At 43.5% G+C, this 18,664-nt stretch overlaps 1 protein-coding gene across 5 annotated transcripts in view; it reads right to left on the bottom strand.

Annotated features, from left to right (window-relative positions):
* Positions 1-18,664, bottom strand: part of Cyfip2 (cytoplasmic FMR1 interacting protein 2) — a 118,289-nt gene that overhangs the window by 98,132 nt on the left and 1,493 nt on the right. For 4 of the 5 annotated variants that reach the window (XM_063230708.1, XM_063230706.1, XM_063230704.1 and 1 more), the window contains 2 exons: positions 1,430-1,569; positions 48-137 (listed from right to left, as the gene is read on the bottom strand). In XM_063230708.1, the coding sequence (XP_063086778.1) occupies positions 48-137; positions 1,430-1,546 (207 nt within the window). In that variant the 5' untranslated portion in view covers positions 1,547-1,569. Of the gene's footprint in view, positions 1-47; positions 208-1,429; positions 1,570-18,664 lie in introns of those variants that run through there. The other variant, XM_063230705.1, reaches the window with a different exon arrangement.

The following is an 18,664-nucleotide window of genomic DNA, read 5'->3' as shown; positions in this document are numbered from 1 at the left end:
CTGCCTGTTCCAGGCGGAGCAGGTCTGCGCATGTGCACCACACTTACCATGCTGGAGTGGACCGTTGCCTGCTCAATGTACCTTGCAATGCCTGTGACAAATGCATTCCGGTCCTCGAAGTTCGTGTCAAAGTTAGCCTGTGGAATTAGAGAACGCTGGTTGTTGCGAGGCAGGTCCTGGATGGCTGGGTGTCCAGGAAGCAAATCACTGCCAACAAACACCACAAGTTCTCTGTGCAAACGTACAGTGACATCAACCCTTCTCTTAATTACACCAGGCAGGAGCAGGCTTGGGACAGGGTCTCCCAATGATCAGGTACACTCAGCTGCACAAATGCGGAAAGACACAAGTCCACAGCTGCTCAAAGCGAAGACGTTTATCGCTTGGCTCCAGTCATTCAGGAAGCATGTGTAAGAGCCATCCTGCAGCATTTTTACAGTGAAAAACACTGGAAACAACCTAAATGTTTATCCACAGTGAAAAGCTAAGTATATCTATACATCTTACGAGTACTATAAGGTGATTAAACATAATGTGGAATTACTATAGTATGGTCATAGAAAAGTATTGGTAATAAATTTTAAGCAAAAACCATCATAGGGCAATACATATAACAGAAATTCTTTCTTGATAAAAAGGAAAAAAATGTATGTATGTGTATATATATATTTACCATATATATATATATATATATATATTTGGTAAATACATGTGTGTATACAGAGAGAAATTAAAATTAAGATTTTAATCTGGTTTAGAAAATGTGAATAAATTTATGAATGGAAGCACCAAGCATGTGCTGAACAATTTAGTAAATATAACTAAAATTTATGTATTTGTAGCCACATTTAGCAGTCAAGGACTTGAAAAGGTCAAGTGCAGCACAGATTTCCAGTGAACATCTGCTTTCTGATTGCAGCACTTGATCGCTGCCCTCCCCCCTGCACCCTGCCAGGGTCACGGTTTTGTGCAATCCAACGCGTTTATCACAAGATCTGTTCTCAGGCAAAAGCTAACAACTGTGACCCACTTCCCTGAGCTGTAGCTGCTGTGCAGGTCCTAACACTCCTCTCACTTACAGGGAGGAAAAGTAATTACCCAGGCAGGCTCTAGGGGGTTCTAAATTGCAATATTTCATTGGTAAGGTCAGAGCTTCGAAAACATGGTTGGTGCAGCAGCAGTGACACTTGGGAAGGGATTTGGGTCAGAAAAGATCAACAAGCTCTCCCTGGAGAAAGTAAATAGTCCTGATGCATGTTTATCCGCTCATCTACACTTTAAATTGGGCTCCTTGAGAACACAAGGGACTCCTCGGCTCTCAACCCTTCACCTTTGAGCTCCCACTCCCCCACCACGGCCTACAGGGCAGACCATTTTAGGGATCCCTCGGATTTCGGGGCTCCCTGGCATGCTCTGCTGTCTCCATCACCTGGTACATGATGGAGGATGGTGGAGGCTCGATGCATGGCTGCTGGTCAGGGAGTGGCAGCTCCTCGAGCAGGTCCACATTGGACAGGGCATCCTCCAGGGTGACGTGGGTCGTCATGGCTGCGGCTTCTGTGTTCTGCACTGAGAAGAGAAGGACAAAGAAGGATTGCAGGGGTCTGCAGACATTTCTTTCGACCTCACCCTGTCTGAGCCCCTCCTGGAGGATCAAGGGAGATCCCACGCATTGAGGCCACTTCCACCTGGCACTTTTGTCACAAGTGCCCTCCACCTGTGCCTCTGATGCTGAGAACCTAGTTTCCAAACACAGTGTGCCCATTACACCTGGGCTAAGCTTCACCGCTGCCCTCTCTGACCAACATGAAGGCTGAATTCTGTCCCCATAGCTGGTAAGGTTGTTTCTGTGACATCTTCTAACCACGTGGCTAAGGGCAAAAGGACTTCAAACTAATGCCAGACACTGGAATATGGGTTATAGTTCTCCACCTTCCATTCTTCATATGAATATTTATCAGTTCCACCCTTCCATGATTACACAGCATAAATATCCATGATCACAAAAGCCAGAGCCTCAGTTTCATAGGCTAATTAAGCTGGGACTAAAAGAATTCAACTGCTGAGAATCAACTTTGTCTGAAAAAACTGGAAGGGCCCTAATGGTTTCCTTAGATTGGCTTTGTTTTATGAGCTACACAAAACCAATCAGCCCTCAATGGGTATTTTTGTGTCTTGGACCATGGCAAGCACAGCTGCTTGGACGATAACTTTGCCAGGCACTGAAGCTGAAAGGATCTAAACAAAGCAATTGACCAACTCAAGCTAATTGCTATTTTAAGAATTCAGCACCCAGCAAACAGAATATTCATTTTTTCCCCAAACACGTGAAGCAGTGATTAAAAACTGACAATGCATGATTTAAGTTAAAAATCAGACTGTCACAAATTTCCTCCAAAAATGGTATCTTAGAAGTTACATACCTTGATTATAATGCAATGAAATTAGATGCCAATAATACAAATAATAGCAAAAAAAAATCCACTCCTCTGGAAATTTATAAGACATGCAGAGCAGCTGGATATGGCCATATATGCCTGTAATTTCAGCACTCTGGGAGGCTGAGGCAGAAGGATCATAAAGTCAAGCTCAGCTTGGACAACTTAGCAATTTTCTGAAAGCTGCCTCAAAATAAAAACGGGCTGTGGACACAGCTCAGTTCCAAGGCCCTGGGTTCAATACTCAAGACTTCAAACAAGCAAGCACAAACCACATAAAGGTTATTCATAGCTACAGAGGAATTCAAACCAAAATGATAAAGCACTTAGAGCTCAAAGGCAGGGTGCACTTAAAAATGTTTTAAACATGCTTAGTAGAAAATAAAAATATAGGATTTAATGAGCTTAAGGTTCCATTCAAAAATCTAAAGAGAGAAAAACCACCCCATAGAAATGAGAACACAGGGACTAATCATTACAAAAGCAGAAATAAATGAAGAAAAAAAATAAAACAAGGCCAAAACATAAAGCAGTAGAGGTAAACAACAACAAAAATCTCAACTGAGCTTGCCAGAAAGGTGAGGACCATAAAGAGGACACTGTGTGGGGCAGAGCTCCCTCCACATGGCTGGAGGCGCAGCTCACTGACTGCACCCTGGGTCAGACAGTAGAGGATGAAAGGACCATCCACATACAACCTCGGTCCACGGGTGTGAGGAGCTGAGAGGGCTGCAGAATGCACCCAAGGTCACGCTGTCATTCCATCAGAACTTCTGCAGGGCCAAGCTTAGGAGGGAGGCTGGGGGTGGAGCCCGCACCAGCTGCAAAGCGTCAGCTCCCAGCTCCCAGTCACACTTCACTGCCTCCTCACACGCACCTTCCTGGTGTGTACTGTAGCAACTGTACAGGCCACACCCGCTGCACAAGCCTGGCTTCCGGTGGTTTCCGGCCCTCTCCACACCTAGGCTTCTCTCCAGACCCCTAGGGGTGGTGTCCAGGCCTGCGGCAAACCATAAGAGACTCCTTTCTTTCTTGTAATACTATCAAGTCCATTTTCAAGAGCCCTGCTAATTCTCTTCAATCAAATAGTAATTGGCTTACTACTTCTATTTCTTTAGGGCTTAGTCTTTGTCAAGCACTGTGGGAAGCACTCAGCTATTTTAATGTCACATCAACCTTATAAAGGTAAGAAATATGACTCCTTTACTGGACAGGCAAATAGAAGCTCAGAATTTATGTGACCAGGTGAGGTGCCATCAAGTGGGGGAGCACAGTTGGAATCTGAGTTTGCCTCGATGCAGTCCCTGGTCATCTTTGTCGCCACACACTTCCTCCCAAATGCCTGGACCTCAGTGTGAGCCTATGCTTAACGCCATGAGGTCTGTCCTATGCTCAGCGCTGTCCATTAGCAGTTCTTGGCTCTGTTCAGGCCAAAGCTTCTTAATAACACAATGACTGGGCTCCACGCTTCAGACCTGTAAGACTACATTTTTAGAAAATATCCCACTTCATTTGCAATACAGAACTCCAGATTAAAATTACATGGAGATATCACTTCTTCCTGACTACCCTGGCAGCAAAAATCCAAAAGTTTGATGGCACAAGTCTTTCAGCAAGGTTGCAAAGAATCAGGCCCTCATATGTAAAACAGGACAACCCTCAGGGAACGTAATCTGGCACCATCTAAGGAAATTTCATAAGCATTCTACCTGCTGACCAGCAGTTGTGCAACTAGGTATCTATGACACTGGCCAAAATGCAAAAAGGCATCTGCCCAAGGCCACCACAGCCAGAATAATGTGCAACTTTGAAAAACTGCAAAAAGCCCAAGCACAGAGATGCACCACTCTCCCATGATGCACTAGGAGCACTAAGACAGGAGCGAAATCACGTGACCCATGGGATGCGCTCCAGGATACAGCCCACTGGGCACCTCTCCTTTATTTGAAGAGGGGCAGTATATACACACACATGCATCTCCTATTTAAGAACTGTGAGCCACCAGGGATAGCACACTTGCAATTCCAGCACTCTGGGAGGTGGAGGAGGCAGAACCATAGCTGAGGGCTGGGGACACTGCTCAGCAGAGAACAGAACGCTTGCCCAGAAAGCGCTGAAAGAAAAAACGACTCAAACAATGGAAGGACAAACTGTAAATTTTTAAACACTGGTTACCTGTCAGAAAGGAGGGAGAGGAGGGAATAGGTTTTAAGGGGACAGGGAATTCTTTTTTTTTTTTTGGTACCTGAGCTCAAACTCACAGTCCCTTGCACGTGCCAGGCAGCTGCTTGTGCCGCTGAGCTACATCTCCGGCCCCCAGGCTAGAATTCTTTGAGTTACTCTGATTTGTAGATTTGACTGTGAAATGGTGAAAATATTTTCTGTCACTATAAAATAGCATTTAAAATTTAAATGTAATTTCCAAAACAAAAAGCAGAATGAACTAAATGAAGGGATGTGTATTTTAGCTGTTGGGATAATCACACAACACAAAAAGGAACTATTCCAAGTGATACTATAGTTCATTTATGTGATGGTAGATTCCCAGTGAAGAGCTGCAAAATAAAATCTGTTTTTTAGTAATATATTGATACTGTCTGGATGCACTGTAGGGTAAAAGAAATGAACAATTATGAAATATCTATCACTGTTAAGAACTGGCACTCCTGACATTCCAGAAAGGAGATACATATATAACCCTGAGGAGAGCACATGAAAATATAACATAATCCAGTCATGGTAGAACACACTGGAAGGCTGAGGCAGGAGGAGTACAAGTTTATTAGACCATGACTCAGGGAAAAAAAGTGGCGGCTGGGAATGTAGCTCAGTGCAGGAGGCCTCAGGCTAGGTTTCCGGTACCAGCAAAACAAAATAGAAGCAACCAATACAGATGGCTTCCAATTCAGGACGGTTTAATTTGGTTATCTTTCTTTTCAGTGATACAAAAACAATAGGCATTCTGTAGCAAACATACTTTAAATTTTGATCTTGTCCTAGATTTATGATAGGCTTACATGAAGTATCTAAAATCCTAGATATGGATTTGTAGTATCCATAGAAATTTATGTTTTATTTTTAAATGTATACATATATATATAATACACCTGTATATATTTTAAAATGTATACATACACATATTTTAAATACACACAAATATACATAAGAAAACACACATATCTTGGTCCATACAATTGTGTTTATATATACATAGGTGTGTGTGTCATGTGTATGTGTTTCTGTTTACTGAGATGATCTAAAAGCAAAGACCAACCCTGAGCAATGAGCACCCTCAGCGTGAAGACTGCGGTCTACAGACATCATTTCCTACCAAAGCTATCAGCAGTCCTTAAATCCAGATCTGGAGGGGCAAAACAGCAATACATGAGAAATGCAAAAACATCTCGTCGAACCAGAAATCAAGAAAACTATCTACCTGCGGTTACTGGAGCTATGTCTAAGAGACACTTGAGTCCATCTGAAGCCAAAAAGATGGGGCGACGTGGGCATCAATCTGCATAACTGCAATGCACCAGAACAACAGTGAGTATGTCACATGCGTGAGATCAGAAAGACACTTCATAAAAAGTAGGGTTTCATCATTTTGTTATCTTGAAGGATGCCTACGGATCAACTTTCAAGCTGAGAGCAAAAACACAGTAAACATAAAGGAAAGAAGCAAATGGCTTGCCTTTCCTCAATAGAGCATGGGAAAACCAAACGGGAAAAGAGCAGGACACTTTTTCCTGCATAAGAGAGGGTTTTTTTTCCCCCTGTCTGTCTCAGAAGAGGGAAAACTAGGATACCCCTGTTTTCCAGTGTCTAATGAATAAAAGGATCTACACACTGGTCCTAACAGCTGCTATGATCACTAAAGGGAGGGCAATCAGACCTTACCTTGGTCCTGACAGAACAAGGCCCAAACACCTATGAAGAACGCTGGATACAACAGGAAATGTACAAAGCCCCCACTGCCAATTCACAGCAAGTGCGGAGGGGAGAGGAATGGGACACAACACACCACAGGGACACAGTCAGCGCAGAACCACCCGTGGCAAACTCTGCTGTACCAGCAACTCAGTGTCAACTAACAAACTGAAAAGGGAGGAAAAAAAAGGAAAAGAAAAAATGGAGGGGAAAACTAAAGACTTTTAAGAGATCTAACATTATTACAATGTGTATTCAGATCCTGATTAAGATTCTAGTTCAGACAAACCATCATGAAAATAACATCATGAAATGTATGGGAAAATTAGACAATTAGTACTGATGGCGCATGTGTTAAACCTTTTCAGGTGTGATAACGATATAAAGTTATGTTCTAGACAATGATAAGCAGGTCAGTATCTTGTAGAAATAATTACTAAGGTATGAGTAAACTCATATAAGGGATTGTTTCAACAAAATCAGACACAAGTAAACAACTTCTGGCACCGTGCAATGCATTCACAGAGATGACATCTATACTTTTATAGAAACACATTTATGCAATTTTATACATGCTTGAAATTTCCCATAAAAGCCTCAGCTCAGTGTATTAGTTCCTCAATCTCATTTAGATCCCTTCTCTCTCTTTTGCCTCCATCCCTATCTGCCTAGGTCTTTCCCTTCTTCCTCCTGGAATCTGCCTGGGTTTCTTCTTTTATTTTTTATTTCTGGTACCAGGAATCAAACTCAGGATCTTGAGCTTGTCAGGCAGACACTCTGCCACTGAGCTACATCCCAGCCCCTGAACCTGGGTTTCTTCAGAGCTTCTCCAACTTCAAAATTCTCATTTACCAGAACAACCTATAAGGTTTTCCCCTTTTAAAATAACAGGACTGCTTACATTCCTTGAAGGGAATCAAGAAGGGAACAACCCACAAAACCAATCAATTAAGAGGCTTTGTTTACATAAAGCAATCGCTTTTCTTCTTCAAATACAGCTTCTCTAATGGGTTTGTGTGTGTTCCTAGCTCCTTCACTGCCTCAGGGAGCAGGAAATCAGACATTTTTAGCTCAAGTGATGGAAGTTACTGCCAAACCCACATCAAATCAGAAAGGAAAAAATGTTCTGCAAATTTGAACAGGAGTGTACTTTAAGTCAGTCCTGCTTTTCTGGTCCAAATGACCCACCCATTGGGCAATCTTCTTTAAAAAAATTTTTTTTAATGTGAAGTCTATGAACATTGGCCATTTTGTCATTTTGGAAGAAAAATTAAATACTTTCAAATTAACAGTGTGCCTGGGGCACCATTTACCAAAAGCAGCTGCAAGCTCTCAGTGGGATTTTTGTGGCAGGTTTCAATTGAGCATCTTACAGTCAGTGGCTTGATTTCACTGGGGCTTTTTGCTTCAGAGAGGAGTTTTTGCCCTTTTTAAACTGAAATGACAGATGGACCCAGGTAAGTGGGAGCAGATCCCAAAAATACATGCTAGGAGAACCTGATTTTGGAAATGCAGGCTCCAACACTCACAACCAGAACACTGCTACCCGTACGCAGAAGGTTTGCACTGTCTTTTTCTTTGGGATTCTGTAGGAGGAAAAAGAAAAAGGTATTCTTGCGGAAGTCGAACACTAGGCTAGAATTGTGGGTAAGACTGAGGTTTGGATTTGTGCCTGACAGCTGCTACTCACAAACTATTTAATCACAAGCATATTATTTAACCTTTCTAAATCTGGGTTTTTTTTAATCTGTAAAAGGATGATAATTTATAAAGTATGCCTACTCGGTGATTTATTATGAGGGTTATATAACTTTATAGCATGTAGATTACTTAAAACTGTAGCCAGCACCAGGGAAAGCACTCAGGAAATGTCAGTATCAAAAGAGAAAAGCACAATGAATTTAGTTATCAACCTAGCTGGATGTTATTCATGATTTATGCTCCAGGGCAGCTTCCATTTCCCAAAGCGAAGGAGAGTTTGCACTACGCAACTGCAGAGCAGTGGATTTGGTCAGGTGGGTACAACAAAGCAGCAGAGCAGGTGAGTTAGGTCCTATCCAGTTACTTTCCGTAGGAGTTAAAACAGAGAGGACTTCCTCATTTATTATACTGATTCAGATGTACTGAATCTAACATTTTTGAGGACACTGGCCAGTTTGAGGGTCTCCTGCATCCCTAAAGTTTCAACTTGATTATGTGGCATTTGGCACGAGTGGCTCCTTTCCTGGTCTGGTCTGATCAATGAGATTTGGAACAGGAGCTCAGTCACAGCCTCATAGTTTTGTTTAATATCAGTGAGTCCACAGCTTGTTTTTAAAAGAATAAATTAAGCATTGCCACAATTCTCCTACAGATAAGGAAGGCATTATTACTGTTACCCCAAGATATCAAATCTATAGGTCTTTCACATTGGTTTCCAGCAAATGTTACTTTATCGGTTTTTCCAAGGATACAGTGTTACCGAGCAGACAAGCTTTTTATTCAAGGTCACACAGTCAGCTCCTAGCACAGGTAGGGTGGGGTCAAAATGGGATAGCCTGACTTTTAGTTCTATAGGTCTCTACTAGACCATATTTCATATTATACTCTCTTGAAAAATACCAAGCACTTTTTTCTTTTCCAGTTTGGCCAGCTGCCTTTTCTTTCTTGGAGAACACAATGTTGCCAAGCTAGAAAGACTAGGTAACTGTCATCTTTGGGATTCATAAACATCAAGGGGCCAGGAAATATATTCCCAGACTGTGTGGTTCTCTAGCTAGAAGTAATACACACCTGCCTGTGTGCACACATGTGTGCAGAGGTGCCTGCATGCACCCTGTACACACACTTGCATATACACATAGGTGTGTGTATATATTTATATATACAAAGAAACTGTGGAAATACAAATATACACATGAATCAAAAGCATTTGTCTAAGGGAAAACCCAAAGGAGGAGTCTGGAGCACAGCCAGATCCTATGGCGTTACTATGTAAGGCTGTAACCTGTGTGTGTTTGGAGATCATGTATGGAACTGAAGTTGCTGTGACACTGTGTGTATGGCTCCACAGGTCACAGTTTCCTTAGGGCTGAGAGCCTTTCACACACAACAGCCCACTTTCTCACAGAAGCTGGGGTAAAGACATTTTCCAAGAACCCCTTAATGCAGTGGTGCATACCTGTAATTGGGAGGCTGAGGCACAAGGATCGCTGAGTTATATATAGTCTAGTCTGAACTGTACAATGAAACCCTGTCTCAAAAGAATCCCACAGTGCACACCAAAATGGATCATGAAGTCTATTCTGACATGCTGGGAGAAGAAAACATTTACGGGAGCAATCCACTTACCAATGAGCCAACCTTGTAGCCACTTGGAACCACTTTTAGGGTGTTCCTGCATGAACCCGTAAAGTGAAGCCATAGGACAGAAGCCACTTGGATGGAGAGAAAAGTCAGTGCTTCCTGAGAATGGGCCATGCTGGTACTGCAAGGAGCCCACCAGGAAGCCAACTAGCTAGCCTTTCTGGTAAGCAGCGCCCATCATGAGGGGCTCACGGAGAGGTCAGGTAGCACCTCCCAAGAACTGCCCCCCACCAATCAACCGGCTGGTTAAGAGGACAGGTTGACTTGATAGCAACTAAGTGCAAAAAGCAACTGAATACTTGTATTGTTTGGTTGACTTTGCAGCTGGGGGGGGCGGTGGTAGTGTTCTGAGCATCCACTGGGAGGATAATGGTATGCAACACAGAAAATATGGGGATTTCCTTCTATCTTGTTTTTGAAGGCCAATGTTGTTCTGTTTTTGTTGTTGTTATTGTTGCTGCTGTTGTCTCAACTGTTTGATTTATTCAATGTTGTTTTGATTGGTTTTATTATTTTGCTTTGATTTTGCTATACCTGATGGAATGGGCAACTATTGTGAAGATAACGAGATATACTATGGTAGCCATTGTTGTTTTCCTATTATCTTGCTTTGAAGTTTTGTACCAATTTCACTGCTTTGTTTTGATTGGCTTTATTCTGTTTTGTTTTGTTGGGTTTTATCATCTTTAAAAAAGAAGCAGCCGCCACCTGGATGCTGACAAGAAATTCTGCTCTCATGATTTCTATTTTACTGAAGATCCTACATAAGGTACCTAGCTAAGAAAACTAAAGGCATCCAGAATACACAGAAAGACTTTTTAAAAAACTATATGCAGATGACATGACCTTATATGTAAAATTATTAAAATATCCATTTTAAGGTTTTAAATAACTAGTTTAAAAAGCTTACAGCATGCAGTGTCTAATGAATCCCACACCGTAAGAAGTTGGTGCAAAAAGAGGAGGCAAAATATCTCACTCCTACTTGATTACATGTCGATTACATGTTGAAATAACACTTTGGGTTAAAAAGATATATAATTTGAATGCAGTTAGTCCATTTCCTTTTATTTTTAAAATGGTAATGAAATTCATATAAAAATCAATTCTAGCTCTACACACAAGCAGTACAAAATGTGCAAATGAAAACAGGAAAACTTCTATTTACAACAGTATTAAAATGAATATAACAGTCAGGAATAAATTTAAACCAAGTATAAAACAATAAAAACTATAAAATGCTGCTAAAAACTGAAAGACCTAAATAAAAGATATCTCAGGTTTATAAATTAGAAGGCTTAACAGTGTTAAGCCTGCAGTGTTCCCCAAACTGATCCAGATTCAACACAATCGCCTATCAAAATCTCAGCTGGCTTCTATACAACACTGATAAATTGATCCTAAAATTCATAGGAAAATTCAAGAGATCCACTCAGGATAGTGCAGACAATCTTGGGAAAATACACACAAGTATTCCTACTTCTTTACTTCACTATAAAACTGTAGTAATCAAAACAGTGTGGTACTGGCAGCAGCATGGACATGAAGACCCAATAGAACAGAACTAAGAATCAAGAAATAAGCACTTTCACAGTTTGGTCAACTCATTTTTGACAAGGGTACTACCAACATAAATCAGTGCAGACAGAATACTTTTTTTAGTATGTGGTGCTGGGACACTTGCATATCCACATGCAAATGAACGAAATAAACCCCTACCCTCACAGCATGTAACATTATCAACCCAAAATGGACCACAGATCTAAACATAAATACTTATAGCTAATACTATAAAGTTCTTGGAAGCAAAGGTGAAAATTTCTGTGACCTCGAATTATGGAATGAAATCAAAATTACAAGCAATAAAGTGTAAGACAAACACATTAAAAATTTTTGTGCTTCAAAGAACACCATTTGAAAAGTGAAAGAGGATCCCACAGGATGCAAGGAAATATTTGCAAATCCTGTATCGCCTAAGTGTATGGGATATATAAAGAATCCTGAAGCCCCTCCAGGAGCCTGTTCCATTCTTGCCTCTGCTGTTTATTCACCACCTATTCTTGGGCTGGGGCTGCCCCACCCAAAAGGAAACCCTCTGCAGATGACAAAAGCCTCTGGGAGGCGGGGTGATGGGCTCTGAGGTTCACAACATGCAAAAGCGCCTGCCTCCTCTCTTCCTACTGATGAAGAAATGGGCCCAGAGAGACTAGTGCAAAGTCACCTGGTTACTGGGGGGCAACACTACAATCTTTTGGGAAGACCGCTTGATGCAGTCCCAGAGTCAATAAACCCTGAAAAGGAAAAGAGTATTTTTTAAATAGAAAGACAGAAAACTGAGCAAAATATTTAATTCTAATTTTGCAACATGATGAAAATCCATACAGGAAAAGAAACACCAAGAATATTACCTGGTCATCTTATTACTACTTACACATTTTGACGCTACAGATGCTTTACGTGGGACTTAGGTTAGAACACAGCTCCTGCTAAATTGGGAAATGGGGGCAAGGGGAAGGGATGGGAGAAGAAAGCAGAACTGTCCTTCAGCACAGCAGGAATCACAGGGGCAATGTGAGGACAGGTAATGGGCTGCGTTAGAGCTGTGGGAGCAGCTCCTGACACAATGGTGAGGAAAGGCAAAAGCCCCAGGGAACAGTGAGTCCTGGACAGTTGTTTTCCATTATGAGACTTTCAGTGCTATTGGATTTTTCTGTTTAAGACATGTGAATGTCTAGCTTTGACAAAGATTTTTAAGTTCACTTTATAAAACCACAACCTAAGGCTTCCTTGCTAGCAGCTCAGACACCAGGCCAGTAGGTGGCACGATCAGCAGGGCAGCCTGCTGTTTAAGTGTGTAGTTTCTCTCCACTCGGGGGACCTGAGTCCAAGCAAGCACCCCCAGTCAGCCTTGACACAAGCCTCTGCAACCCTCCTCTTGTTTTTTGAAGAGGTGCCTGAGAAAGAGACCTTGGGCTTGCCATCTTTCTTGGCTGCTTCCTGTGTTGTCAGGGTTGAGGAAAGGCTTCCGGTGGTAACTGGCACAACAGACACCAGCAGCTCAGGGCCACCACCCCGAGGGAGGTCAGGCTGCCAAAGGCAGCTTGCTGATTTGCTCCACCGCCACAAGAGGAACACCAGTGGGACTGCACCTGGGGGGTGGAGCTGCCTCTCAGGGGCACCTGCTCACACTCAGAAAGGGAAGACACCCTTCAGCGAGCCTTAAAGCAGAGCCAACGGATAGGAGCACATGGACCTCAGCTTTGGGAAACCGCATTGCAGCTCAGCCAATTTGCCTCTCACACATGAACATGTAATGCCTGAACTGAACACAGCTCCGTCTGAAGACTGTTGTGGGCTCTAAAATCATACTATCGGTCATTTAAAAAGGGCGAATTTCCTTGTATGTAAAACATAGAGGTTGGCCTAGTAGTGATCCTCAAGCACAATATTCATGGTGTTATGAAGGCTGCACTAACCACTTAAGCACCGATATCTGCACATATCTGGATATCTGGAGTTTTTATTACATATGAGGAAAGGGCTCAGAGGTCCCCACAACATTTCCTGCTGAATAGAAGAAAATGGGTAGAGTTGAGCAACGGGCTGTAGATGTGTGATAGGGACCATGGCCATCCTGTCTATCATGCATCTTTAAAAAGTGGAGAGAACAACCACCACCAGCAGTCCACAAATCACTGAACTTGAGTCTCTGTGTGGGCGCCTCAACCCTAAAGCAAATTGCTATGAATATGATTGGGACATTCCAGCCAAAGAATTTCCTTAAAGACCAGCACTGTTATGGTTGATACATTGAGTCAACCTGAGCAGTTTAGAAGTTTAACAGACTCAGTAGGGAGCCGGGGTTCTTGGTTTGTAAACATCCTTATCCTGGCAAGAGGAGGGCAAGGAGGTTTTGTGATTGCTACCCCCAGCCTGGAACGCAGGGGTCGCCTGTGTACAATATAAAGGAGGAAAAGAGGTTTGCTGGTGTCCCAACCCCTCTTGCTCTGGCTGCGGCCTTTAGGTGTTGCACCAGAGCCATGCCACCTTGCCTTGGGGCCAGCTGGTTATGAACTGAAACCTCCAAAAACTGTGAGCTAATTAAACCTTTCCTTCCTTCATTCTGGGTGTCCGGTATTTTGTCCCAGCAACAAGAGAAAAGTAACCAAGACACACACAGACCACACAAGGAGGCCAAGGCATGCAGGGCACTGACAGGAATCTGTCCAAGGACATTATGCTTTTTGCTTTTGCTCAAACTTTCAACACTACCTGTAGTCAGTGGTGGCGAACCTAGGGCATGTATGCTGCAGCTCCTAAACCCCACCCACCTATCAAGGGCCAGGTCCACACTCGCCTCTCCCACACAGGTCTGCACAGCCAAACCCTACTTAACATTCATTTCCCTCGATTTCTACAGAAATTGCAGTACTGGGTTGGTAATTCCTTATTGCATTTACAAATTGCTTTATAGTTTGCTAATTCTTCGGATGATGAAGAATGCTGGGATCATCATCTTTTCTGAATGTGATCCATAACAACTAGAAGATCTAGGTGTCACTTGCTTAATTAACATTTTGTAAATGATTTGTTGAGTACGTGAACCAATAAGCAAAATATCTGTCTTCTGGTTAAACATATACATGTGTATAATACATCACGGTTCTCCAAGCTGTCATACCCACATTAACCTTATTACTTAAAGCCAGGTATGGTGGCACATGGCTCGAATCCCAGCACTCAGGAGGCTGAAGCAGGAGGACTGCAAGAGTTCAAGTTCAACCTGAACTACACAGTGAAACCCTGACTCAAAAAATAAACAAATTCATATAAAAATAAATAAATAGCCTTATTACTCTAAGAACCTGAGAGGACTTCTTTGGAAAACTCTGTCACCTTATAGTTTCCATCTTCAACCGTAAGAAATATGTCCTCACTATGCTTTCCCACATGAAAAGACAACAGATTCAGAGACTGAAGGCTGACCTATGCCTTTGTGTTACTGTCTCCTCATACAGACCTCATCAAAAGCAGTCTTTAAAAGTTACATTTTTTTAAGGAAATCGTTTTGTTTTCACTTTTAATTGGCTATATGGGTAAGTGGATTTCCTCCAAACAAATTCACACACGCCCTCAGCATGCTGTGATCATCTGCACCCCGTCACCCCTTTGCCTGCCCTCCTCTGCTAGTTTCACATCTGAAGTTCCTTCTGCTAGTCCCCTATTACCTGCCATTACAGTCTTTCCCCCACACCTCTTTATTTCTTTTCTCTTATCTAACACTAGTTTTCCTTCTCCTTTCTTGCCATCTTTTAAGAATCCATGCATCTTTATTTATTTCTTGTTGCTGAGACAAAAGACCCGACACCCAAAGTTAAAGGTTTATTTTGCTCACAGTTTGTAGAAGTTTCAGTTCGTAGTTGGCTGGCTCCAAGGCAGGGCATCACAGAGGATAAACGGTTCATGATGGGCAGGAAGCAGCAAAGTAAGGAAGAAGCGAAGTAGCAAGCAGTAAGTAGGGACTCTCTTTCCACTCCGATAGCCTATCCAGGTTACACACCCTGAGGGTGGGGCAGGCTTAATCCTAGCATCACAGGATGACTCAATCCTAGCATCACTTCCTTCATCTCAGCATCACACGCTAGACCCACCACCTCTGAAAAGCCCCACCTATGACCTCATGAGGCTTTGATAGGGGAGATCCAGGTACAAGCCATAACACCATGTCTCAGGGAGAAAATGGGTAGTTGTCTTTCTGAGTCTAGTTTATTTCACTCAACACCTTCACACATCCACCCAACATTCCTGCAAACAACAGAATTTTGTTTTTCCTTATGGCTAATACCCTGCTGTGTATCTACACAACACTTCCTTTATTCACTCACTCCTGATGGACATGGACACCTAGGTTAGTTCTGTATCTTGGCTACTCTGAGCTGTGCTGCAGCAAACATGGATACACAAGTATCCCTAGAGTATGTTGACTTTAACTGTGCTGGCTGGACACCAAAGAGTGGCAGAGCTGACTCATATGGTGGCTCTGTTTTTAGTTTTTTGAGGAACCTCCATACTGACTTCCATAGAGATTGACTAATTTACATTCCCATCAGCAGCGCAGAAGAGTTCCCCCACTTTCTTCCCCAAATACACTGTCTTTTGTCTTCTTGATGGCAGCCATTCTGACAAATGAGATGGGATCTCAACCTAGTCCCAACTGAAGCATCACAATTTAAAAGCACAACTCGAAAATAGTTTTCAGGTGCTCCCCTCCTTTAACACTGAGATACTGGGCATCTCTGATGAGGGTCAGCCCCACAGAGTCTTTTGATTTCACTGGGCCTTCAGTGAAATCAGACAATTTTCTCATTCATCCCCTGATGATTTCTTATTCCTCCCACAGGGGCAGCTGCTCCAAATTTCAGAAGTCTCCTGAGGTTCCCTGGCAGTCCCGCACCTTTGCTTTCAATGGAAGACCTCCCTTCCTGCTACACTTGAACACATTACATAATGTGGCCAAACTCCGCATCTGTCTACCCTACCTGGAGAATCAAGTCTGGGAGCGAGCAGCTGCTGCTGGAAGATGACCTGCCAATGGTGCAAACACCCTACGAAAAGGCCTATGGTGCAGCCAGCAATGGGGCTGGTGCTTGTTTTCCTCTCCACTTGCCCTGCTTCTGAGCTGCTATGAGGCTACCTAAGGCCACACACCCAGAATAATCTCTGCAAAGCTCTGCCTTCTCACCATGATTTCTTTTAAGATTCGCACTCAATCCATTTTCTTCTCTGTTGCCAGGGCTCAAGCAGCATGGCTCAAGTGCCACACTTGGAGGCACATGGCATATAGCCCTCGGCATAATGGCCACAGCTAGAAAACCAGTGTCCACACGCTGGGCATCCTGGGAGGTATCCTTCACCCACTGCCTGAATTCTGAAGTGTCTTTGTACAGCAAGGCAAACCAGGGACCTTCTAGAATCTGCGAATCACAAAGTGCCTTTCAGTTCTGAGCTGGCTAAAGGGCAGATGCCATAGATTCATCTGCTAAAATCGACACACACTATATAATTCATACAAGTGTTCCTTTAGGAATCGAGGACGCCCATCCAAAACAGCCACATATGTAGGAGCCTCCTTCTCTTCCTATTCCCATGGCTTCACCACAGACTGTGATTCACAGACATTAGCTCCTCCCAGCGCTCCTGTGGGGACAGGCAGGTAACAAGTTGGACAGACTACTTTCCAGGGCTCAGTTTGAAAGACAGAATGATGGTGGCTGACTTAAAGGCACACAGAAAGTCACGATGGCCTAGCCTTCTGCTTTGTCCATCCCAGAAGCAAGGCAAGGCACACCCTTGACATTTCTGGTTGGTTGCACAGAGGAAGAGGTCCTTTCTGAACCGTGTGTTGAAATGTGAGCATTACCTCGGGGCTTCTGCTCACTTGTTTCTCCCTCTTCCTTCTCCCTGCCAACTCAAGTTCCCACCAGGCGCCCTCACTGACACAAAGTCCCTGGCTCATTTCAGTACCTTTGGCAGAGACCAACTCCCCTCAAAAAAGCAAAGTCCAGGAAAGCTCTGTGCCTACAGGGCTTAATAAGAGCTGTGCGTTCACTACATGCATGAGCCAAATTCTTAATAATTATGTAAATAACACATCACCACAATCCAGCTATAAACAGAAGTTATGGGTAAGCACTCTGCTCACATGTGTCTCTCACAAGAGCATCCCAGATGTCCCGCCCCTCCTCCGCCACAGCTGGCCTCCCATTCAGTGCCTAGAAGACAGCAGCGGGCACCGCCCCCTCCAGCCACCAATCAGGGCCATCCTTTGAACCACAGACATGGCTGTGCTCCTCCAAGTGACAAGACCAAAGGGCTTTTACAAAGGCTCCAACGAGGTGACTGATGTCTGGCGGTGACTGATGTCTGGCTTCGTTCTTCACAGTCAGCTACAAGTGAATAATTAATACTCACCAGTGAAGAAATAGACTCATTGTTATGATGGCCACACTGAGGCTACAAAAGGCCATTTTGTGAAGCTCTTGGTGGAACCCTGGGGCTAACAGCCGCCAAGAAGCCTCCAGCCTGAGGAGGAGCCCTGCGCTGTTCCCCAGAGTGCTGCTACCAATGTTAATTAGCTTGTTGCCAATCATCACCTAATTCTGCTTTCTGGTCAATGAGGGCAGCAAAGGCCCACTGAACAGCAAACAGGGACAGGGCACAGTTTATCAGAGGGGACACGGGCTGTTCTCCTGGGGCTGTCTAGCACAGTACTCTCTAAATTCCTTCTCTGGGACAGCCTCTGGTTAGAGTAAAACTCTCCAACTGGACTGGACTATACACCCCACTCTTGACCTAATGCTTAGTGCAAGCTTTTCTGTTTCCATTTTCCAACTCAGACAGAATGAGGCAGCCTGGGTGCCCACAGAACTGGTCAGCATTATTTGGGAAGAGTAAAAGAAGCTTAGTGAGCACTGAGTGCTTGCCCCTGGGCTCAGCAATGGAAACTACCCAGAGGCAATGGCTTTTGTAAACAACAAGGCAATCAACAACACACTCCTGTGGCCTGTAATGGCCCTGGTGAATGGCAGTTACAGCTAACAAGGAGCTCTCTCCGTGTCACATCCCACAGGTGGACACTGCATGCACAGCAAAAGCCTTCAGTAAATACAATCCCTGAGCAGCTTCACCTGTGCATACTTCCACACATCTGACCTCAGGACCAACCCAGGCGCTCTTGATGAATACAGCTCCCACAGCTACTGACCATTTTAGGAAGTTGTTCCCCAAAAGAGCTACTCACCCCCACTTCCAGCTGATCTCTGAAATTCTACCATTAGAGATCATCAATTGCTTAGCTTTGCCTTCCATTAAAATGTCTCCCATCCCGTTTCCTCTTTGGTCAAACGCACTAATGTATCGGTTCTGTATCAAACGGGAAATTCTTTTGTATTTAG

The sequence above is a fragment of the Cavia porcellus genome, unplaced genomic scaffold, assembly GCF_034190915.1.
Source record: "Cavia porcellus strain 051 isolate PalLab524CR breed Dunkin Hartley unplaced genomic scaffold, mCavPor4.1 scaffold_19, whole genome shotgun sequence".
NCBI classification, from domain to species: domain Eukaryota; kingdom Metazoa; phylum Chordata; class Mammalia; order Rodentia; family Caviidae; genus Cavia; species Cavia porcellus.
The sequence above is the reverse complement of the archived record's forward strand: the minus strand, read 5'-3'. Positions and strand labels throughout refer to the sequence as shown.